Genomic DNA, 25,157 nt, shown 5'->3' with positions numbered 1-25,157 from the left:
TGTTGACTGCTGATTTCAGGAGCTAGTCAGCACTATAAATCTTGGAACCTTCAGCACTTTGTAATTTTTATAATGCATTTCCTAAACTTTAGCATCAGACAAAAGAGTTGTCTGAAAAATCAGGAGATCCCGTCTTCACATGGGTAACACCTTTCATATAAATGAGATCAAAGTGCTTTATTAGCAAGTAGCAATGATCTTCCTTCCCACTTAGGACAACAACTGAGAAGTGATAAGCAAAGGAAGTTGCTCAGGACGAGCAACATGGTAAGACACACGGAATCGCAGGGAATTGTGATGGAGCCAAACCACACCTGGGACTCCTTTTGCAAACGTGGGCAGATCATGTGCAGTGCCTCCCTTCAGAAAGAAAGGTGAACAAGAGAGAGATTTGTGGATGCTGATGCTGTAGAAAGAGCTTCCCCCAGTCCTTAATGTATTCAATTTATTCAGTAATTGTTGCATTGTGTGTTTATCAACCCCTAGTTGTGTATCTGGTATAATGTTTTTTCATGTTCCTAGATTAAAACTACACAAAAACCTGCCATTAGCAAATAGACTTGGAGGTCCTTAACCAACAGATTCATGAGAAAGTTCAACACAAAACATACATATTTAAATTTGTACCATCAGCCAAATTACAAATGATAATGTTACAGACCTTCTGGGGGTTACCTGTGTGTAGACTCAACTGTGTGTTACTTCCATGAATGCTTGAATCCCATAATAACATTGGATTTCCTTAATAAATATTCTAAAATGTAAAGCTTTTCTTGCCTCTTCTTTTTCTTAATTCCAAATCAGCAAGTGGTTTCTATATATTTAATTCCTTTTGGGTTCAACAGTAATTGACGAAGATCTGCTATTTTTTTTTCATGACTAAACAGTCTAGGGCTGTTGCTGATTTCTCTTTCTAGAGGCTATTCAGTTTGTCTGAGGTATTTAAATGTTTTCAATGTACTCCTAGAGGAGAGGCACCCCATCGCCTTATCAGGAAAACCTAGTACAGAAACCAATGTGTAGTAATTCCTTGAGAAAGGTTTGTTTTACCTTTTCATATAATGTCACAGAATCTTGATTAGTGGGCCCCTACAAGTCTCCGCCAGGCCCTGGCTTGTGTGACAATCTGTTGCTTAAGGGTCCAAGGTCATCTGAGATATAGATGAATGCCACGAGGTCTCTGCTCGAGTGTCATTTCCCCAGAGAGGCTTTCCTGGACCACTTGGTCTAAAATGGTCACTCTCTGTCCCTAACCTTTCTTTGTGTCACTTGAAAGTACTTATACCTACCTGATGTGTATCTTTTTTCATTATCATTCTTCCTCACTAGACTGTATGGGGAGCCCCTTGTCTGCTCTAGCCCAGAGCCTAGGACAGTGCCCATCACCACATGGATAAATGAACCAAGTAAACATTGTAATGTTCATCGATCTCAAGAGTGAAATGATTAATCTTCCTCAAGGTGGATTATTTTGAAAGAAACTGTAGGATCTATCATTATAAATGATGCCCAAGTATTGTTAATGGGAATTTTTTCACTGTGGTAAATGAGAATTTTTTTGATGATTGATTTTTTTCCCATTGAATTCATCTGTTTAATACAAACATTTTAAATCGTAGAAAAAAAATTACTTACAGCCCCACCTTTCAAAGGACGGAACTTCTTGCAAATAGTTACACTGCTCACGGTCCAAATAAGCTTTGTGTTTTTCTTGCAAATCATCAATAGTCTCCTGTTTGTGTCAATTTTAGCAGCTCTTCATGCTCACCTGAGTTAATTAGTCCCATCTCTGAGCTACAGCTGAAAACTTCCAGGTCAGTCTCACTTCTGTCATTGTTTAATGACTTTGTCCCATTTGCTAGAATACCTCTTGTCTTACATCCACTTAGGTTCAAAGTAGTTGAATTTGAGACCCCAGAGTTGATGAACTCCAAGCTCCCTCAAAAACCTGATGTTTCATAATCTGCAGAACTTATTGCAAATTGTAATTAATTTAATTATTTATGCATTCACTTGATGTTTGACTGCCTCTACCATTAGATTATGAGGGGAGTTCTGTGAATAAAGGGATGCTGTTACTTTTGTTTCCTTTCATTCACATAGTTCCTGGCACACAGTGGGTACTCAAGAAATACCTGTTGAATAAATGAGTGAATACATATCTTCATCACTTTTTAAAACATGAGCTGACATCAGGATATTATACTACATTAGGGATGGCAGAGAAATTTGATATCTCTTCTAGAAGAATTTAAAGTCCTTGGTTACTCTGGAAATACTAATAGTTCAATAAAATACAAATTTCAAAAACCAGTAATTAGTTTCCTCTCAAGTATGGTTATTCTTAAGTCCTAGTCTCTATTCACGATCAGCTGTCTCTGTAGCAATGACCCATCTTCCTGCAACCTTCCCCTCTTAACCTGACTCTTGATTCAATAACTCATTTTGCCATTCACAGGATTTCAAATGGTATAAATTCCCAGCTCAACTCAGTACAGAAAAGCATGTTTTATTAAACAAGTTATGATAAGTAATTATGGCTGTTACCAGGCATCACGAATAATCAGGAGCATGAATCAAGGTTTTATTATTGAGTGGGGTGTAGTAAAGGAGGGGGAAGGCTTGTGTCAGTAGAGTTTGCCAAGAATGCCACACTCAAGGCACTGGAGTACCTCAATTTGTTCTGGGCACTTGTCTTTGTTTTTCTCATGAGATGCAATAATGACACATACCCAAGTGAGCCAGTTAACAGCAGCCTTCACACCGGCTTCTTGATATTGTTCCTTATTTTCTAATTTTTCCTTGGTTCTAAATTTTGATTATCTAGCCCATTGAAGGCAGAGAGGATTATTGATGCTTATACAAAGTTATAAATGATGTCGATTATGGGCAGGCTCTGACAGTGGTGGAATGTCTCATAAGGTAAAAAAAAAAAAGTAATTACTTTGCTACTGTTAGATAATCACTTCATCTTTTATGAATTTGTTCCTGTGCTATTTGGAGAACAGTAATCTTACCTTTAGGCTGGTTCTACATTTGGGAATTGACTTATTTGAGGTTCTAATATCATCTGTGTGTTCTAGGCAACAAAAATGAGTTTTTCATGAGCAAATATGAGAAGAACACTTCAATATTACCACAACTAAGTCACTTGCTCATCCTTGACTTGCTTTTTGCTAGGTGCTGTGTTAGAATCTGGGGTTACAGAGGTATGGTAGATTAAAGATGGCCACAAATTCTTTGATACTTCTTTCATCAAGAGGGGGGATCTATGTCCCTGACTTTGAATCTGGGCAAGCTCTGTGACTGATACAACTAACTGTATGTAACGTAAGTGACACTATTAAAATTTCTGGACACGGGCCTTACGAGACTGGCAACCTCCATTTTTTGTCTCTTGGAATGCTCCTTCTTGGAGCCCTGAGCTACCATATACGAGGCTGACTGCCATGCCAATAGGAAGCCCAAGTAGAAAGGCTGTATGTAGAAAGAGAGATTCCCGGCTGCTGTCCAGCTCTTCCAGCCCCCACCTATTTGAGATATCCTACCTGAGAGCCCAACCATCATGGAGAACAGACAAGCCATCCTGGCCATGCTCTGTGTGAATTTCTGACCCACAGAATCATGAAATATAATAATAAAATTTATTTTAATCCATTATGTTTTGGAGTAGTTTTCTACGCAGCAACAGATAATCAAAACAAGGAACAAATCAGACTTGGTCCTTGTCCTCACAGAACTTAAGACTTAGCAATTAGGACAATCCAGAGCTAATACTGTGTATATCCCAGAGTAGAGCAAGAAATTGAAATATAGCAACATCATTGAAACTAGAAGAAACCTACCATTGTGTTTAACTTCTTCACTTTGGAGCCTGTTAACAGTGCTGTTATGTGCTTAATGCTGTATTAAGTCTGGTCACCACTCTAGAACTTTTCAATTAAGGGTAGGCATTCTAACTGGAGTGGGCAAAAGAAGCTGCCATAACTGCACCCAGCAGCGTTGTTGCAGATTTTTAGATCTTTAAATTGTTCTTAAAACTGTCCTAAGTGATAAGCACAATAGTCAGATGCCTCTCAACAGACACACCCTTGTCATAAAAGTGGACATTTTGCTTCTCCTACGGCGGGCCCTGGATTAGCTGATGTCATGATTGGTGAGATGTGATACCCTAGGATAAAATCCACAGCCTCAAGGGACCCTAAGGTGTGAGGCAGAGTGGATACCAACTCTTCCCAAGGTAAACACAGGTACCCTAGTGAATTAAGGGTGGAAATATCATTGCATTAACGTGACTTCCAGTTCATGACCAGTCACCTGTTATCTCTTTTTAAACCAAGATAGTTAAGGCCCCAAATTAAGTAAAATGATAAGATTATATTTGTGAGGACCCTGAGGGAAAGAGATCAGAAAGGAAAAACCAAACACTTGAGGTCTTTCCAAGGAAGACTGAAGAAGCTGTGTAGTCCGGGGGTGACAACCCCAAATACCAAGCAGGGCCAGGCATGCCAGGGAAAGGGAGGGAAGTGAGCCAGGTGTAAGGGAACCAGTGACGGGGGAGCTAGAAAGCCACGTCATAGCCCATCCAGACAGGCGGTGGCCCTCCACTCCACACCTCCTACGCCATGCCCATGGGTGCAGAGATGCCAAGCTTTGTACATTTTCTAAAGAAGGAATACATGCCAATTTTTATGTGAGATCTTCTAATTTCTAAATGTTGGGCCGAACAAACTACATCTGTGGGCTGATATGAAGCAACCTCTGATGTCGATGCCTGACATGGATTGATGTGGGGTCAGCCTCTCACGGGCCAGACCTTGCTGTCAGCCGTTGCACTCACCCTGGTAGGATCTGGTTTTTTAAATGCACTTCTCCATTAGTGACGGCGAGTGAAATGTCTGGCTTTGCAAATTACTGCTGTCATTTAGTTTAATGTACTCTTGTTTTTACATATTTATAAAAACCTTTTACATTATTAATAGTGATTAAATGCTTAGACACTGAAGATCAATAATGCTGCTGTTCACCTATTTACATTATTAAAAAGTAATAAGTCATACAGGGCATGTATAATATGTGGTTTACTTTGGAGTCATGTTTGGAGCAGATCGACAAAATGAAAGAAACTCAGGCTACTGGGTAAAACGTATTTGGGAAAAAACCAGTAGCTGAGGTGGGCTTGCTAGAGATGTGACTGCGTGCAGGTTACATGCTCACAGTGACATTATGCTCCCATGGGGCACAGGAGGTACACATTTCAGGGGCTCTCATGTGCCGGGGTAGCAAGCTTATGACAACAAAAGCTAGTCTCACTTGGATGCACAAGGATGAACAGATATTTAACCTCTGTGTGTCCTTGCAACAATTAAGTCACCTGCGTGCCACTGTCTTTAGCTCCAAAGGCTTCTGGTGGTGGCAACACTCAGCAGAGAGTCATACGTGCGGTCACATTTTGCCAGCAGGCAAATGAGCCCCTTGACAATGTTCTCTTCATCTGCTTATCCGGCTAGCTCTCAATTATGTGACAAAAGCAGAAAGGCAGAGTGGGTCACCTGATTTTAGCACAGCAATGTTCTAGATCTGTCACAGACAGGGATATCTAAGGGCTGTAAGTCTTTTCAGGGTTAGCTAGCCCAGCCTTCTAAACAGCCAAAGGGGCCGGGCATGGTGGTTCAGAGGTCAGGCTCTCAGTACCAGTCTGCCTGGGTTCAAATCCTGGCTCTGACACTCGTGGGTTGTGACCGTGGGCAAGTCCCCTACTTGGCACCTCAGTTCCGGTTTCCTCACCTGGAAAGTAGGCATAACGACAGTGTCTACAACATAGAGTTTTGGTAAGGATTAAATGAGATAGCCCACGGAGGAGCTCAGTAGGAGACCTGACACATAGTAAATGCCTGAGAACAATTTACATCTAGCAAAGGGCCCATTTTTACCCGGCATTCAATTGTGTTCCTCTACCAACAGGAAGTTCATTAACACTGGTTTGTAGTTTGCAAAAATGCCACTGAAATGCATTAAATAGAGCTGGATTTTTAAACTTCATTTTTTTTTTTTTTCTTGCATTGACCCAGATGCAACTTCTCCAGCAGAAATTAGAGCCAAGTCACCAGGTTTATTTAAGGACAAGTTGAAATGGGGCGGCTGTGGTGTAACAGAAAGGTTACCAGAGTTGCTACGCTACAAACTTAGTGGCTGTGTGATGTTGGGCAAGTTACTGGACCTCTCTGAACCTGTTTCCTCATACATAAAATGTGCTAATACAAATCCCCACTTCACAGGGATACTGTGAGGATAAAATGCAATGAGGCATGTTTGAGGGCTTTGCAAATGAAAAGGTACTATTTAGATGTAAGAGCTTGTAACTATTATTCTTTCTATATGGGATCGGAGTCAGATTGATTTTACCCAGAGTGACACTGCATGCGCTGATGTTTTAGGGGAGGTGGAGTGAGATCGCTTGTCCTCGACTCTATCCCTTGGAAAAGGCCTGCACCTTTTCTGACAGACTCGATAGGTCTCTAATAGCTGAGACCACTGGGTGAAGGGGACCTGTTGTTCTGAATTCCAATGTGACGTGCAGAGCCAAATGATAACTTGGAGCATTTTACAAAAGAATCAAACCAGGAGAAGAAGAAGGGCCTTAGCCACCACAGGTAATCGGTTTGTTCGCTCCGCCTATGCTGGCAAATGCGGCTGAAGCCTGAAGCTGAACCCCAGGGGTGCCAGTCTCTCTTGGCTTTGCAAAGTTTATGGCTCCGACGACATCCTGGTCCTGCTCTGTGTCACAACGACTTGTCTCCTGCCTCTCTCGGGTCCTGATCTTCTCCCTTTACTTGAGTTTGTGGAGTCATTTAACAGACCTCCATATCATGGAGGTTGTTATTTCTTCCACTTATTTCTTTTTGTTGTTGTTGTTTAGACTCACTTTCCCTGAGCATGGACAAAGCTGCAGAGTGATGACTTCCCTCTACCTTCAATAGAACGGGGGTAATGGCTGCATTTTGTTCCTTTTGTTTCTCTGCTGTACAATCCCTAAGCCTCCACTATCTAAATAATGACTTTGACTGCAGCGCCCCCCCAAAAGTTACCCCAGAGTTGTTACTGGGCTGGGAGAAACACTTCAGAATGGGGAGGACTGAGTCTCTTGGGAGAATTCAAACTTCGACTAGATCCCCTGGCAAGACAGGCCTTCCTTGTGACGTGTTGGCATTTGGGTTTTGGGTTCTGTCAGACACCTAAAAGATCACAACTGCACAAGAATAAAAAAACAACGAGGAAGTCTTAAGTTTCAGTATCAGTTCTTGTATACAATCTGTGGAAAGGATGCTGACTGTTTTACATTTCCACGCACATCTGTTTTTTTTTTTCCTTTCCTACTTTGTATAGGTCCAGGTGGAGTTGTCGTTTTCTTATATTGTCACTCATATTAATATAAACTCTCTTTTTTATATTAATATAAACTCTTGACTGAGTTTTCTCTTGGGGACTGATCACACCCACCAGCATGCAACAAAGTGGGTGGGATGTAGACAGGGGCTTCTGGATAGATACTTTGCATGATTTTTGAATTCCCATTTGTAATAGTCTGGAAAGTAGTGAAACATCTGCTTGTGGAATGAACAAAGGAGGACATTTTTAAGAGACCAGAAATGTTGACTTCAGTGATTTATTTATGTCTAGTGCTAATTAGTAAAATATATCATTGCTGAAGATGAAGCAGAGAATAACAATGAGCAAATTCATGTGATTATACTTCAAATAAGTAAGTTAATTTAAAAAATTTCTTTACCTACTGGGTTGGGCTTTGGCCTTAGGTCTTTAGTGACAATTCATGCATTTGAGCTTTCCTAGAAGACAAACTTTCTTTTTTTAAAAATTTTATTTATTTATTTTAGAGAGAGAAAGAGAGAGAGCAAGAGTGAGTGTGAGCAGGAGGAGGGGTAGAGGGAGAGACAGAATGCCACACAGACTCTGCGCTGAGCATGGAACCCCACACAGAGCTGGACCTCACGACCCCGAGATCATGACCTGAGCTGAAATCAAGAGTCGGACACTTAACTGACTGAGCCACTCAGGCGCCCGTAGAAGACAGATTTTCACAAGTCTTGCATTTCACATTAGGATGTCAAATTCACCCAACTCTTTCATATAGAAACATTTTACATCATGGAATAAAACTTCAAATTTAGCTTTTGAAATTCAAGGGTTTTCAAGGGATCAATCCAGAAGCTAAATAATAAATTTGCAAATTATACTTCAATTCTGTTTTTGTCATTTAAAGCCCCACCTATACTTTACTACAAGTAACACACATTGTGTGCGTGTGTGTGTATACACAGTTGACCCTTGAACAACACAGGGGTTAGAGGTGCTAACCCCCCACGCAGTTGAAAATCCACATACAACTTTTGATTCCTCAAAAACTTAACTACTAATAGCTTACTGTTGACCGGAAGCCTTACTGATAACAGAAACAGCTGATTAATGCATATTTTGTATGTTATATGTATTGTATACTGTATTGTTACAATAAAGGAAGCTAGAGAAAAAAATGTTATCAAGAAAATCATAAGGAAAATATACTTACAGTACTGTACTGTAAAAAGTCCGCATATAAGTGGATCTATGCAATTCAAACTTGTTGTTCAAGGGTCAACTGTACACACACACACACACACACACACACACACACACGTTTATCCTTTATGATAAAGAATCTCAAGAAACGACTTCTCTCTCTTAACTAATCAGTAAGGTCTTAGGTATTCCAGAGAAACCTAAAAAAGAAATCGATATGTACTGTGTGGAATGGAAAGTAGCCTGATCGTTAGAAGATATCTTCCTTTCACAGTTAAGGAAAAACATGACCACTGTTTATTAAGAAATAAAATAAATACATATATACCTGCTGTCAAATGAGATCTCTGGAGGAATGACGTGAGTACTGTCCTTGCCAATGAGGAATTTGATTCGATCATAGAAGAGTCTTGAGGTGTGCTGAGAGAAGAGGGGTTGGCTTTGCTGAATGAGATCAAGAGGATCTGGTGAGCCCTGACAGAGAGGACTTACATAACAGTTGCTTTGTTGACAACAATCAGGGTCCACACAGTCCGTCAAACCATCTGAAAAAAAGATCATTTTTTTTGAAATTTAGCTTCAAGAGAAACAACATTGTTTAAAATATGCACAAATGGAGAAAAACCTAGAATACAGATGAAGGTAACCATCCATGTTTTGAATTTAGTATCTATTAAATTCATATGTTTCTCATGAAAACTTACTCTGAGTTTAGATGGCACAAACTATTTTGCTCACAAATCTTTCTTCCCTGAATTCTTGAGCATTTATGGGCCATGCCACATTGTTTACATTTGGATAGAGTATTCCATGACGTATCACTCTCTTTAGAAGTTTCCTTCTCCCTCAGCAAGACCATTCCTCCAGGATAGCAATGATTCTTCTAATTCTTTTGAATTTCTCACACCATGTACATTTATGAGCACACAATTAACAAATGCTAGCCAACCTGAATTTGTTTGCATTTTTTAAAACATTGAATATTCTTTTCTAGTGGTGATTCTCAAAACAGAGGTTGGTATTCTCACAGTGAGAAAGTGTCTGGAGCAGGGCAGTGATTCTCAAATGTGCAGTCAGTTATCTGGGGAGCTTATTAAATATGCATATTCTTGAGCCCCACCGATTAAATCAGAATGTTTTTGAGCCCAGGATTATGCAGACTTAATTTGGGTGATTCTGGATGATTCTGAAGCACACTAATGTTTCAGAACCTTTTTTTTTTTTTTGGAATTTGTAGAAGCAACTAGAGCTTACTTGTTCCTTACAGCAGTTATTTGATGAAAGTACTAATAAATCTCAGGTATATGAATGTGACAAATTGCTCTCTTTCCTTTCCTAGGCCTTCACTGTTTACTCTAGACTCCTGACTCCATGGTTGTACCAATAAAAAACAATAGCATACAGGCTTCATTCTCTGGTAGAGGAACTGATGAAGGGCACAGGGGTTGCAAGACAAGGGGTTACGTCAAGAATCTAGTAGGCGCAAAACACTGTTAGGTGACTGGGGAAGTAAAGAGAGAAAAAGACACTTTTCCTGTTTTTGGGAGCTCGGAGCTGAGTAGGAGAAATAGGCGTATAAACAGCTGACTCTTACACTAGTTAAAAGTGCAGTAAGTGTGATAGAAGTCTACGTGCAAAGAGAAGGAATGGGAGTGATTAACTGAGCATATGGACACTCCATTCCACACCCAAGAAGCAAAAAAAAAAAAAAGGCCTTCCAAGGTCCTTAGAGCAGAAAAATGGCTCTAATTTAGATGTTTAACAAGGGTAAATATAAAGATGCTAATCTTCTTGGCTGGCTGTGGAATAGGGAGGTTCAGATGGCTCACCTGCTCCTTAGGGCTGCTTGGGCAGGTTACCGGCCCTGGCTTCCCGCCGCCCTTTGGCTTGCTCCCTCTCCCTGATGTGCTGCTCCCGGGGAGCCAGAGGGGGCGTACTACAGCTCGGGGGCAATGAAAGCCAGGAACACCCAGACAGAAGACGTTTGGAACAGCTGCCCTAGGGCACCCAGGAAATATTTTTCCCCACATGAGGTCCGTTCAAATTCCCTGTGCCATAGACACTACTTTGATCTAAAATGCAGTTTGCTGCTTTCTTGCCTTCCCGGTTTGTTCAGTGCATTTTGCCCCGATTTCTACTTCTCTGTAGACCTTTTTCTTTTTCACTGGTGACTAACTTTTAAGTGTGGATGCGTTCCAGTAAGAAGGCCCCTTCTGCCCTCCTTTCTCCCCTCATTCAGCAAATCATATTAACAGATTTTCTATAGATTTTAGATGCCACCGCCACCTCTCCAATACGTTGTTTTCAGTCTCCTATTAGCACATTATCTCTTTACTCTGCTAATCAAACATCTGGATGCACTGCAAAGCTGCCAAAAATATCAGGCTGTTTAAAAGAGTTCTCTGATGTCTGGAATTGGTGCATAATACACTGCACAAGGAAAAACAGCTTTTTCAAATGGGCAGTCACCTTTATCTTTCAGTTGGTAACAAATGGACTAGTGATCATCGGATCGGGCACTCGCAGGTTTCAACCTGTCAGCCACACAATTTGAACTTAGTTTTGAAAAGAAGTCGATTTTAAATAAATAGAAACGCCAAATGGCCTTCAAAACTGAATTCTGAAACCAAACACAGAGCCAATTCAAAACTGGGACTCACATTCTCATCCAGTTAGGGGCTATAAATTCCTAGCTAAAGCTTCATATTTAATAATTGCCTATTATAGAGGGCTGACCCTCTAAGACCTCTGTTTTCTGAGACAACAGCGAGACTTCTGTTGAATTGAGAAAGGCTACAGGCAGGCAGCCCAATAATGGTATGCAACCCCCAAATTAGAATTCATAGGTAAGCCCAATCCATGGGCAAAGATCTACTTACCAATTATCACATTGGCTAACACTCCATACAGTATGTCTAGACTGTTACAAAGAAGTGCAAATGACAGTCACACTGCATGTGTGGGTTTCTTTCTTTCTTTCTTTTTTGGGGGGGATTATTACCAGTTCTTTTATTGTTCTAAAGTGGCAGCTCTGGCACCCTCCTGACAGCAAGGTTCAGGGTATCAGATAGGAACAGATCAAATGTTCACTGATTTTACTTTTCGGGCCTGTTCCTTTTTACAAGGAATAAAAATAAAAGCCAGCAAAAGAGAAGGAGGTTAAATTATCTTGAAAGACTAAACACGGCATGCACTGATCCCAGCTTTGCCAACCAGTTAGGGGCGCTGCCAGTAGGCTCAAGTGGGGCTGATAAAGATCAAGGACACTGGTGTCTTTCGTATATGTTCAAGTAATTTACTATTAAACTTTTACTTACTAGATGGATGCCCGTGGATGAAAGAATGATCGGACAAGGAATATGAATGATAGAGGGAAAACCCACACTATTCTAATCCTTAAAATGAATCCGTAAATATATATCCTTTTAGGGACAACATCCATATTACCACCTTGAGAGAGACGGACAGCTAGTTCATGATAAGAGTATCCAAAAGGATTTGGAAACATGTATAATCAGTTAATATGCCAGGTGTGGCCCGAGGTACTTCCACATCTATGATTTCAACTAATCCCTACAACAACCTTGTTAGGTAGACATTCTCATCTTCATTTACACATAAAGGAGGGGAGGCCAAATGTGGTTGCCCAGTTGGGAGAAATGTGAGAGTCATATCAACACCCCGCGTTCTGACTGCAAATCACGTGGCCAGCAGCAGCAGCTAAGCGGTATTACTAGTATGACCGAGGCTTCCAAGCACCTGACTAATGTAGGGATTTAGAGCACACACAGAGTGGTTAAGGTCAAAAGAGCAGACTACAATTCTCATCTTACTTCGCCACTCACAATCTAAATGATCCTGGACAAATCATTTCATCTCTTGGATTCTCAACTTCCTCACCTATAAGACGGGGATTATAAAATTGCCTACCCCACAGAACTGTTGAAAGGATCACATGCTATAATAATCATAAAGAGTTTGCCATCAACCAAGTTCTATGCTGTACAGACTGCAAAAAGTCTAGGGATAGATTCCTAAGGGTAGACGCCAATGGTGTGCAGTGGCAGCTAACAATGTTCGGACCCACTTCTATTGACGGTGCCTTATCACCGGCCAGAGGGCAATTAACTGCCATGTAGCATATTCAGTTTGTTGGAATGTGTTCATTTTGTGAACTCTGCTTGGTTAGGTTGTCAGATAGGTAGGATCCTGTGTGGCTCTAAATAGACACTAATGCTACAGTAAATCTTTATTCATTGAATTTCACAAAATCACAATTTGTTATCATTTGGACAGGGGCTGGATGGAAGCTTAACCTTTTCAGCATCTAGAGAATAGAGGGGTTGCCAAGCAAATTAATAGTGAAAAAGAAATTGAAGGGCTGATCATTCCAATGACTCAGTTAAACAAAATCTTCTCAGGCATTTTAGAAACCCATAAAAATGGGCTAATTATAAATCACTCATACATTTTTACTAATGCAGGCCCCTTACCAGGCACTCCGTTAGCTTAGTTGTTGCTGTTACGTGCAGGGAAGGTAACAGGACTGTATTTCCTTGGGAAATAGTCTATAACTCATTTGATTTTTCATCTATCCAGGCTGACTTTCACCCCAGCATTTTGCTATATTAGTAAGAAGAAAAAGGGAGAGGCTCAAGTGCACTCAGAATTTGACCTGCTCAAATCACTGTTATTGCTATCACCTCATACAATTAACTTCTTCTGGGTCAGGAAAGTAAATTGTTTATATGCCACTAATGTTCATGTCCTCTGGTCCCCAGCTGCCATCAGTGGCTTCTCAAATCACTCAGAGTAGAAGCCCATGTCCTGGCAATGACTTGACTTCCCCACAGTCTGGCTCTTCACTGTCTCTCTCTCTCACCTCTCTGACCTTACCTCCTATTATCCTATAACCCCCTTCCTCATTATTCCTATGCCTGGAATGTTCTTTACTCCAATATCAACATGGCTCACCCCTCACTTCCTTTAAGTCCAAAAGCCACCTTTTCAGGGAGGCTTTCTCTGACCACCTTATTTAAAACTGCACCCCTGTCCCATACTCGTATCCTTTTCCCTGCTTTTAAAAAAATTTCTCCATCACACTTAGCGTCTTCTATCATACTATTTCTTTTCAAATTTTGGTTTATTGTCTGCCTCTCACGATTAGCATGTAAGCTCCATGGAAGCAAGGATGTAGTCTTTTTTTATTCATTGCTATTTCTGCACTAGAACAGCGCCGGGCTCAAAGTAAGCATTCAATACATATGTATTGAATGAATAAATGGATGTCTTAAAAGTCCTATTTCTATGACATTTGTAAATTTACCTAGAGATTAATAAATGTTCAACTAATGCATCAAACAAACGTAAGTTATAAATAGATTCTTCATTGATACCACACTTTTATTGCCCTCTTTAAATTGCTATATTTCAAACACTAGCTCATTCATTTTCACCACTGCAAGGTAGGCAGATGTCAAGTATGACTGGACTTAGTTGATAGACAATGTGACAGATCTAGTCATAGAGTGCTTAGGTGAGTTACAGAGTGTAGATTTTCCAATTTTGTACCTGGAAGATTTTGTATCTGGCATCACTTGGCACTTTAAGCGCTCATAACTAAGTGATGATCCTTTAATAAATGGGTTGTTTGGAAACGAGGGGGCTATGGTCAGAAGAGAATAATGAGGACTATGCTTTGTGATGCTAGGTCTTTTGTCCCAGCCAAATCTTAAAAGTAAACATGGAGAGGGTGTCTGGCCCTTAAACAGAGCAAATGTTACCAATTCATTGCTCCTTCTATTTCATTTTCCTATTTATTAAACATTGCAGCATGCTGGTGACATTCAAAACATGAAGCTTATTGATCCATGAGCTTATGTGTTCATAATTCACCCATGGTGCTGATTTCTAGATCTAGAAACACTATATCATAAAACAGGCTTGCAAATAGCTATTTTTCTTAATGAATGGTGACTTGTTATGAAGAATGATTCCTGGAAGATCATTCTCTTTTAGGCAATTAACTTATTGATTTTACCAATGAATATGAATATAGACCACTGGAAGAGTTTGTATAAGAGAAACTTGAAAAGCATGTGACAAATACTTAAAAGATCAGGGGAAAAAGGGCTGCTCTGATTAGACATTCTTATTCCACATCTTTTTAACCTCCTTGACAATCATTCCACAGTATCAGAAACCACTTGCCTTCCTCTATAACTAGAGGGAATAAAATGAAATCTTTGTTTGATAACTGAAGATAGTATGAACTTCACACTGTTCTGTATGATCTGGCTAATGCCTACCTTCATATGCTCATTTACGAATCTCTCCTTGGCTCGTAGTCCAGCCACAATGACTTGCGTTTCACTTCCTAGAAGAGCCTAGTGCAGGGGCGCCTGGGTGGCTCAGCCGGTTAAGCGGCTGCCTTCGGCTCAGGTCATGATCCCAGGGTCCTGGGATCGAGCCCCGCATCGGGCTCCCTGCTCAGCGGGGAGCCTGCTTCTCCCTCTCCCTCAGCCTGTCTCTCTGCCTACTTGTTCTCTCTCTCTCTCTGTCAGATAAATAAATAAAATCTTTAAAAAAAAAAAAAAAAAAGAAGAGCCTAGTGCATTTCCACCGCAGGGCATTTGTACATGCTGTTTCCTTGGCCTGGAGCATTCTGCTCCTGACTCAGGTGAGGCCTCCCTTACCATGTAGACTTGGCTAGATCCCCCTATACATATTTATAGCATTCTAAAAATTTTTTATAGCACTCTTTACAGTTGTAAATATGTAGTTGTTTGTGTTGTTTCTTATTTAATATCTGTCTCCCTTCCTATACCATAAGCTCCATGAAGGCAGAAACTTGTCTTGTCATTTGCTCCCTAAAGCCAAGCACAATACTTGGCACAAAGTAGTAATAAATGAATGGAAAATTGGGTACACTCCATATGAAATGTCTGGCTGAAAGGTGCACATTTGGGTCAAACCTTTAGATCAGCATCATCCAATAAAATTTCTTCCTGATGATGGGAATTGCTCTAGATCTGTGCTAATAAGTAGTCACTAGGCTCATGTGGCTATTGAGCCCTTGAGATGTGCCTAGTGCAGCTGAGAAACTGAATTTTTATTTCACTTATTTTATTTTTTAATCAGAGAGAGAGAGTGAGCACAAGCAGGGAGAGTGCCAGGCAGAGGCAGAAGCAGGCTCCCCACTGAGCAAGGAGCCCAATGCGGGACTCGATCCCAGGACCCTAGGATCATGACCTGAGCCAAAGGCAGCCACTTAATCGGCTGACGCACCCAGGCGTCCCAAGAAACTGAATTTTTAAAGATTTATTTATTTTAGAGAGAGAGAGGGAGGGAGAGAGAGAAAGTGAGCGAGTGTGGGGGGAGGGGCAGAGGGAGAGGGAGAGAGAATCTCAAGCAGACTCCCCACTGAGCACTGAGCTGGACGTGGGGCTTGATCTCATGACCCTGAGATCATGACCTGAGCTGAAACCAAGAGTTGGACACTTAACTGACTGAGCCACCCAGGCGCCCCAAGAAACAGATTTTTAAACGTTATTTAAGTTAAATTGAAATAGTCACATGTGATTAGTAGCTACCATATCAGACAGTGCAGATTTTGATATCTCCAAATGGTTAGATGTTGGATGGCCTATAAACTTAGCTGAACAAGAGAAAGAATTTTGAAATTTTTATGAGGTCCTATTTATCATTATTTTTTCTATTGTGGTTTCTTTCCTTGCTTTTATGTCTAAGAAGTCCTTTCCTGTCTTGAGATCTGTCACCTATATTTTCTTCTAATTGTGTTTGAGGTTTTCTTACCTTTAACTCATTCATCAGCTGGAGTGTTTTTATTTATCTTATTTTTTTTTGGAATATGCTAGAAATTGAAAACCTAAGGTTTTTTTTTTTTCTTACTAGTTGTCTCAGCACCATTTATTTCATAATGCTTCTTTTCCCTACTGATTTTTGATGCTGGTTTTATAATCCACTAAATTTTTATTAGTACTGGGGTGTGTGACAGAGCTTTTATTCGCTTGTTCTGATCTGTCTGTTCTTGTCTATGGCCATACCACCCTGAACGCGCCCGATCTCGTCTGATCTGTCTGTTCTTCCATTGGTACCACTTTGTTTTAATTATCATAGCTTTAAAGTATTCTTTAATGTCTGATAGTTTGAGCTTGTTCTATTTGTTTTAGCTATTCTGATTCAGCTGGTGTAATGTCTAAACTTTTTTTCTCATGTTAATTCATATGTGCATGTAACATAGGTGATCACATTTCCTTTTTTTTTTTTTTTAAGATTTTATTTATTTATTTGACACAGAGAGACACAGCGAGAGAGGGAACACAAGCAGGGGGAGTGGGAGAGGGAGAAGCAGGCTTCCCGCCGAGCAGGGAGCCCGATGCGGGGCTCGATCCCAGGACACTGAGATCATGACCTGAGCCGAAGGCAGCCGCCTAACCGACTGAGCCACCCAGGCGCCCCGGTGATCACATTTTCTAAACCCCAAATCGGTACACATGATTAACTCATGGAACTGTGGTCATCATTCACATTAATATTAAGTCTCCTCCTCCAAGCACAGGGTTGTGCATGTGGTAGGTGCTTTTGGACTAAAAGGAAATGAGGTCGAGGCATTTGATAAGTTCATAATTTCTATGGTAATTAGTTCTTATATACACAATGCTTGAGATAGCTTTCCTTGTTTTGCATGTTAAGAAAAAAATCCAAAGGTTATTTGTTCTCTGTTCTGTTCTTACTGTTCAAGGAGCTTTTAGGTAGCTCCTAGACCAGCTGTGTCACCCACATATTCAATGCAGCCCAATTAGCTATTAAGAGTCACAATGCATTGAATCAGAGTGTAACTAAAGTCAAAGCTGCAGGAAACAGCAGCTAAACTAATGAGTATTCAAAGCTGATTAGAATGCAAAAAAATCCAGCCATTCTTTAAGGATCAGCTATAATACGGAGCAATCAGGTAGCAGCTACTTGAAGCAATTGCTTGAAAGTGATTTTTTTTGATTGGCAAGATTTCTTAAGGATTACATTTTAAAAATGAGGACCATTTTTTCCCCCCAAAAGTTCAATTGCCACTTCTGATTTAATTAAAGCACACACACACACACACACACACACACGCACATGCACAAACAAGTATGCAAATATTAATCATTAGTCATATTCAACTAAATGAATCCAGTCATTCTGGATAGCTGGAAAGCTGAAACCTCCAAATGAAGGACATTTAATGTATTCTTAGGGATAATATTTAAACAGCATAGGAATCAAATTATTGTCCAAAATCTCAGTCATGGGGCTTTCAGAGGTTATTTAATCCATCTTTCCATCTCAGGGTAGAACCAGATGTATATTTATCATCAATATCATTTTAATCCTACTAAAGGAAAAAAATGGTAATTGGAAGTCTCCAGGAGCCTTCCCCTGCTACTCCCTAAAGAAACAATCATAAAAATACAGTGAACTCAAATCAGGGTCGTTGATTTTTGATTCCCACATAGATATACAGTTTTAAAGGAATGTTCAGAGGTCAATACATATTTAGCAAAATCTTCTATACCTTTTGTGTCTATATATACCACAGATATTAAGAATTGATAATCCATTAATTCATTAATATTTAATTAATTCATTCATTAAACATTTTTGGCTGCCTCAAGGTGACCTTGAGGCCATGAAAATGCTTGATAATTAAATATTCAATTATTTTTATCAAGCTGTACTTTATTAAGGCAGGAAACTTATTTTGGCTTAACCCTGAGTTAGAAATTATAATCATAGAGGTTGTTAAAGTATTTTCTGAGCATAAACCTTTTAATCAATATATCAACTGAGAAATCTCTATTACGACCTCAAATCCTTTTTGGAATGAGGCAGACCACCAAGGTTTATACCCTGGTTTTATCATTTCTGTTATACGATCTTGAGCAACTCATTTAACTTCTCTGTGCCTTGGCTTCCTAATTTGTAAAGTAGTATATTAATAGTAGTTCCTGCCTCATGGGGATTAAATGAAATAATTCACATAAAGGACTCAGCACTGTGCCTTGTACATAGTAAATCCTAAATACAAGTATGCTAATCTTACTAGTGATTATATTATTATATTATATTATATTATATTATATTATATTATATTATATTACATCAGGGATTTCATGTGAAAGTAAAGTGAAGATGAATCTTGAAGGGCCATAAGAGTCCAGGAAATAGTTGATTAGTGCACCATTTAATTGAAAATCTCACTCTGGCTTCCCAAATAAAAAATTTTTTTTTCAATTTTTTTTCTCATTCAACATTATTTATTTTTATTATTTTTTAAATATATTTTTAAAATTTAAATTCAATTAATTAACATATAATGTATTATTGGTTTCAGAGGTACAGGCCTGTGATTCATCAGTCTTATATAACACCCAGTGCTCATTACATCACATGCCCTCCTTAATGCCCATCACCCAGTTACTCCATCCCCCTTCCCCTCCAGCAACCGTCAGTTTGTTTCCTATGATTAAGAGTCTTTTATGGTTTGTCTCCCTCTCTGGTTTCGTCTTGTTTTATTTTTTTCCTCTCTTCCCCTAAAATTTTCAATTTAGATAGGTAGTAAACAGTCTCTTCCGAAAATGGGCTGTTATCCTAAGTCTAATGTATGTATATGTGTTCTATGCGTGTGAAGGGGAAGAGGGGGACAGTTTATCATCTTTTAAGGAGTTCACATGAACTGTCTCATTTCTCTATTTTTTTTTACAATAAATATTTACAATAACCCTATGAGAGAGTTAATATTATTATCAGTCCCATTTCAGAAATAAGGAAGTTGAAGCACAGAGATATCAAGAAACTTTTCCCAAATCATACAGCAGCCAGTAAGTACGCAGCAGCCACAAAGTTTAACTTCAAAGCCCTGTGCACCGAATCACAAAGTTGCTTCCACTTAAAGTTCATAAAGTCTTGTCACTTTTGAGGTAAACTGCTGGCCAGAACTAGTAAAGGGGGCAACTCTTACATCCAGCAATCCTCAAACTAGGATTGCTACCTTATTGATTTAAGTCTCATGTTTGGATTCAAATGACAAAGTGTATAATTGTCTAAGCAGATATAGAAACCAGAGGAATCAAATTTAATGACCTACTTCATCTGAAGCTGATATACAAGATTAGAAAGAAAACTTTTGTATTAACTTCATGTTTCCTTGAGTCGAAAGAAAGAAGAAAGTGAGGATTTGTTGTTTTAGGTTCATTCAGAGGTGATCTGGGCTGTTTGGAGGCCTAATTGAACAATATATTAGACACTTTGGTTTGTTTGACTAAAAAAGGAGTGGTTAGGTTACCCTGAGGCCTTGGAGCCAATATGGCTTTTGAAAACATCATGGGCAACTCTTGAATTAAATATAAAAATTCTACTGTGAATTGTCTTGATGCTGTGTCCTTTGAAAGATACAAAGCATTACTAAAAGGTAGAGACACAAGAGGTTGCTCTAAATAACTAAGAATGAAGAAAATGATTTCACAGTGTGTATAGTGTAGGCATCTGACAGTTTGAACAGGGGTACATGTATATAATAAATGGTATAATAAATGCCACAGATATGGGAGGCGGAGTGGCTGTAGTCGTTAAGAAAACAGACTCTGATGTCATATAGACCTGAACTGGAACCAGGGTGCTATGACTTTCTAGTTGTGTGACCTTGGAAAAGTCACATACTATCCCCACTCCAAGCATTAGCTTTTCCATCTAGAAGTAGGAAAAGTAGTGCCCACACCTCATGGCGTTGTGAGAATTAAATGAGATATAATAATGCATGCAGAGTTTGTAATATTGTCTAATGGTAGTAAATATTCAATAAAGCATGATTTAAAAAGTAGTATGGCCTTATATAACAATATTGCTTATACGAAGGGTTCCCAATTTTCACTCTTGGCCAAATTGGTCATTGCTGTGCTGGGCTATTCCTTTCTCATATGGACATTTTGTAAATAACTCACCTCCATCATTGTCCAAGTTATCTCCACAAAGCATTTCCATGACAACATTGCAGCCTGTCCCACTCCAACCCACCTGACACACACAGTGCCAACCATTTTGATCCAGGGTACATCTCCCATTTCCAAAGCAGAGCCCCGGGCAGCCATCTGTAAAGACAGCAGAGAATAACAATCATGGAGACATCAGAATGGGATGGGCCAACAATGATGTATCGACCTATAGGAAAGCATCTATCGCTTGGGCTCCCCTCAGATGAGGTGTTAAATAAATGGAAAAGGAAGTTGCTTGCTTACAAGACCTTCCCAGGAAACTTGTTACCCCTAACTCGGCTGTGCTTTTCCTTAGAGAGCCAATTAAGCATTATTAATGCTAGCCCCGATTCCGAACCTCTAGTGTAGATAAGATGAAAACTATGATGGGGACAAAAAAATGTTTTTTTTGTTTCTTTTTGAAAAAACGAATCTTCTCAGCTCAATCAAAACTGGATGGATGATACTGTATCTAGTTGTGGCCAATAAGCTGGGAAAAGACAGCAGTTTCTATGAAAAGAAACCTCTCCTAACTACTTCCAGTTTGTACTGATTTTTCCCTTGTGAATCACTGCTTCAGGACTTCAGTATATTGGTAGGCAGTTCAGACCATGCCATTAAAAATTTGTCCATGTAAATGCCTTAGAAATGTGCTGCAGTTGCTTTACGTTTATTTGGCTTTTTTTCTTTAAGATTATCATTGATCCGAGGGCTAAGGATTAAATTTTTTATTTATCTGGTATCTTGCATGAAAGCTAGCATAATAATATTAAGCCTGTAGTAGGTGCTCAACAAATGTTTACGGAATTAATGTGTGCCAAATTGAGACTTTCAGAATTCTAGAGAATGACTGGATAAATAGAGTCAAGAGGAAACTGTTGTGCTTAAATGACTTCTATCCATTGATAAACCGCAAACACTAACAATGGTGTCTATTTAGACTTTTAATTTCTCTGGGATGCCCTACTCTTTCTACTAATAGTTCAGAGTTAGGCCATTCCAAAGGGCATCTGTGTATGTGCCAAGTGCTCAGTGGACAGATGAACAGAGATGGCAATAATAGCATATAGCTTCTGGAATTTTCCCAGTAGCAGCACAAGACCAGATCTGCATTTTACTGGAGAGAATTCAATCAATATTTTTTTTTTCATTTGCTGTCTTTGAAAGAAAATTCCAGAAGTATAAAGAGCAAAATAATTTTTCAAAAATCTGTAGACATAATCCAATGTTCCTTCCAAATGGTTTTCTAAGTAACTATCAACAGACCAGGCAAAGAAACAACTTTAAAATAAAATGACAGATGGCTGTTAGAAAATATGAAGACTCTCTCTCATTATATATATTATATGTAAATATATATATATATTCCTCAAGAAGTGGTACAGGATGAATATATATATATATAGGTTTAAGAAAGAATTTATCTAGCTCCATTCATCTAGTTCCATTATCATAGATATACAATGGATACAGAGAAATCAGGGATAACTTGGAACATAGTCAACCTTCTGAGGCTGAGGTAAAGAAAGGCACCAGGATATCTGACAGAAAAACCCTTATTGTCTCTATCAAAGGCAGATCCTTGGGGGGATGCACGATGGGTTACTTATAAGGGGAGAATTCTTCTGCCCTTGAAAGGATACTGTACATGGACTGAGAGCCATATTGTTAAGTTAAAGAAAGTGTTCAGCTGTCTGTCCAAACCTAGTTCATTTAATAATTACCTGCCTGTGTTATACATACAAACACATGCACACACACACACACACAAAACTCCATAGAAAGACAAAGAAAAACAGTTCTTAAAACTGCTTGTCAATCCATTATACAATATGGCAAAAAAAATGACTCTTTGATGCTGGAAAAACAAATTATTTTTTAGTCAGACTATTATATCGTGAACCTGACAATATCACACTTAAGGAAGCCTGCCGGAAGTAAAAACACAAACCCGACACACACACACACACACACACACACACACACCACCCACCCTTCCTTTCCCACATGCGTATTTTCCATTTACAATATTTTTCTGTTATAAAACGACTGAGAAGAATCTTACCTCGGACAGCATCTAAGTAGTGAGCTAAAAGGGGGGGAAAAGAGTGATTGAATGAATTTCTGGGAGACCACAGCTATCCAACATGTACTAATGGTCTACCATCTGGTGCCCGGGAGGAGAACAGCAAACTGTGAGCTGCCGAAATGCCGGCAGCTCACAAGTTGGTACAAGGGCCTGTGTAGTTTGGGAATAATATTTTCTGTGGGAAAGATATTAATGGCTTTTCTGCAAGAAACTCTATTAGGCTTCCTAAAAAAGTGTCATATTTCATTAAAAGTATAAGGACTGCATTTTTACATTTCAGTAATAACTTTTCGTGAAAGAGCACTCGCTTGAACTTCTTACTAGTAATATCTTTAGAAGGGAGTTCTGGAGTAACCACCTCCTGTAATCATCACAATATTTAAATCCTCTTACGTGAAGGCAATAAACTTACTGTAGTGTGGGAATGTAATTATAGCTGCTGCATCGGAGTCTCACCCCTCACCACCTTTTTAATGAATCTTAAATATTTTCCACAGTCACAGAACAAGACTTACCGTACCTTTAGTAGAGTAGTAATGCAGTTTATTAAGATTATATGTTATATATAGTATACATTACTTTGGCAGGTCCTGACTGTTATAACAAAATACTTTAACCTAAAAATGAGAGTGGTGGTACAGTCTGGTGGGGGGAAAAAAAAGCCCACAAACAATGAATTGGGTATCCAGAGGCCCATGCTTGCCTTTGCTCTGCATGGGATGTCTGTGTGCTCACGGAATGCCACAGAAACACTCTGTGACCTGCTTTCCTTAGCTGAACAATGAGATTCGTACTTGTCCGTCTACACATGAAGGAGGCCTTTGTGGCAGATACATGTATGTGTCAAGGACTTGGATTTCTTTTTTCAGAAGAATAAAAATATTTTAAAATTGAAACTCTAGTTATTATTACTGTTTTTTATAGTGTGAAGACCGCATGATAGATTTATTACATAGGCTTTCTCACACCCACAGACGGTTCTCCCAGGCAGCATCCTCAAAATTAGTGAAAGTCGTGACAAGGGCTGGGAGAGGGTAGATGCCTCAGTTACAAACTATACTACCCGATAAACAATTCAACACAGATGTTCTATTGATGGTAGGTCAGGAGTGCCTTCCTCATATACATTAAAGACAGCTCCTAATAACATCGAATGTCCTCTGTTAAAGTAGTCCCGTTTAATGAAATTGTCTCTAAGTGCTTTCAAGTGAAACAACCTATACTTTTCAAAAGGAAAAATGGGGAGTGAATGTTATGTTCACAACAAAAACACTTCTCTTATTAACTAATGATACTTTATTCCAATGTATCATCTTTCATTTGGGTAACTCAATGCACCAGAAAACAGAAAATATAAGGAATACTGAAGTAATGAGCTAAGAAATGACACAAGAAAGAAGTAAGATACTATCAACAAAAGAGGAATACTCCCAGTTAACCAAACTTTCAAACTTACGGCTAACCCTTCGCCCTTTTCTCTCCTCCAACCTCAAATTCTATGAAAAGCCTGGTGATAGATCACTAACATGCTTTTCCTTCTTCAATTAATCCAATGTACTTTGTTCAAAGTATGGCGGTACTTACCAATTGTGCAGTGGTCGCCCTCCCATCCAGGGCTACACTCACATTTTCCATCTTTGCACTGGCCATGCTCGGCACAGTGAGAATGACAGGAGCGTTCTTCACATGTTGGTCCTACCCAGCCTTCTTCACACTGGCAAATTCCTCTTGAGCAGACTCCATGGCTACCACACTCCATGGTACAGAGCTCTGTGGGAAATTCAAAGAAGATATATTTACATATTTTATTAAAACCAGAGTCTATTCTTTCCAAAAGACATTAGAATTACCAAAAATCCCACTCTATTTTTATATTTTAAATATATAAACCAAATGTCACAAAGACCTCTAGCATTTCAGTGAATTTGCAAGAAACTCTATTAAAAAGACAGTTAAGTCTCTAAGTATAAAATAAACCCTAAGTCAAATTGATTTTGAAAAGTCCATAAAATGATAATGGCATTCAAGGCTTAGAAATGAAGTCAGTGCTAAACAAATGTCAAGTGAGTTTCACTAAAAGTTCATTAAGATCACAAATAATGTTATAAGGATTTTATGATGCTGTAAGCAATCACTGGGGAAAACACACACACATAGTAAAATGGTGCTCTAACTTCATTCAGGAAGAGAAGTTCTACAATTGGAAAGATAGCTTTCTAATAAAATTTATAATATGCAAAAGGTAAAGCTGCCAATGATGGTAATCAACTGGTTTCCCTGAACGTACAAACAATATCTGCATTTAAGCATTTAAAATGAATCCTGGTTGATTACAATACAGTCTTATCTTGACATGTCATTCATTATTTGGCCAATATAATCAAGTTGTATACTGGCTCTGCCGAGGTTCTCTCCTCTGTCCCCTTGACTTTTTGTTGAGACATGCTGAATATTAATAAAGT

General features: G+C 39.2%; 1 protein-coding gene across 3 annotated transcripts in view; it reads right to left on the bottom strand.

Moving 5' to 3' along the window:
* Nucleotides 1-25,157, bottom strand: part of TENM1 (teneurin transmembrane protein 1) — a 774,784-nt gene that overhangs the window by 146,713 nt on the left and 602,914 nt on the right. For all 3 annotated transcript variants that reach the window (XM_078065077.1, XM_078065079.1, XM_078065078.1), the window contains 4 exons: nucleotides 24,280-24,465; nucleotides 22,672-22,695; nucleotides 20,577-20,723; nucleotides 8,906-9,122 (listed from right to left, as the gene is read on the bottom strand). In XM_078065077.1, the coding sequence (XP_077921203.1) occupies nucleotides 8,906-9,122; nucleotides 20,577-20,723; nucleotides 22,672-22,695; nucleotides 24,280-24,465 (574 nt within the window). The remainder of the gene's footprint in view (nucleotides 1-8,905; nucleotides 9,123-20,576; nucleotides 20,724-22,671; nucleotides 22,696-24,279; nucleotides 24,466-25,157) is intronic.

Source organism: Halichoerus grypus, chromosome X (genome assembly GCF_964656455.1).
Source record: "Halichoerus grypus chromosome X, mHalGry1.hap1.1, whole genome shotgun sequence".
Lineage (NCBI taxonomy): Eukaryota > Metazoa > Chordata > Mammalia > Carnivora > Phocidae > Halichoerus > Halichoerus grypus.
Note: the sequence above shows the minus strand (reverse complement) of the source record. Positions and strands in the feature narration are given on the sequence as shown.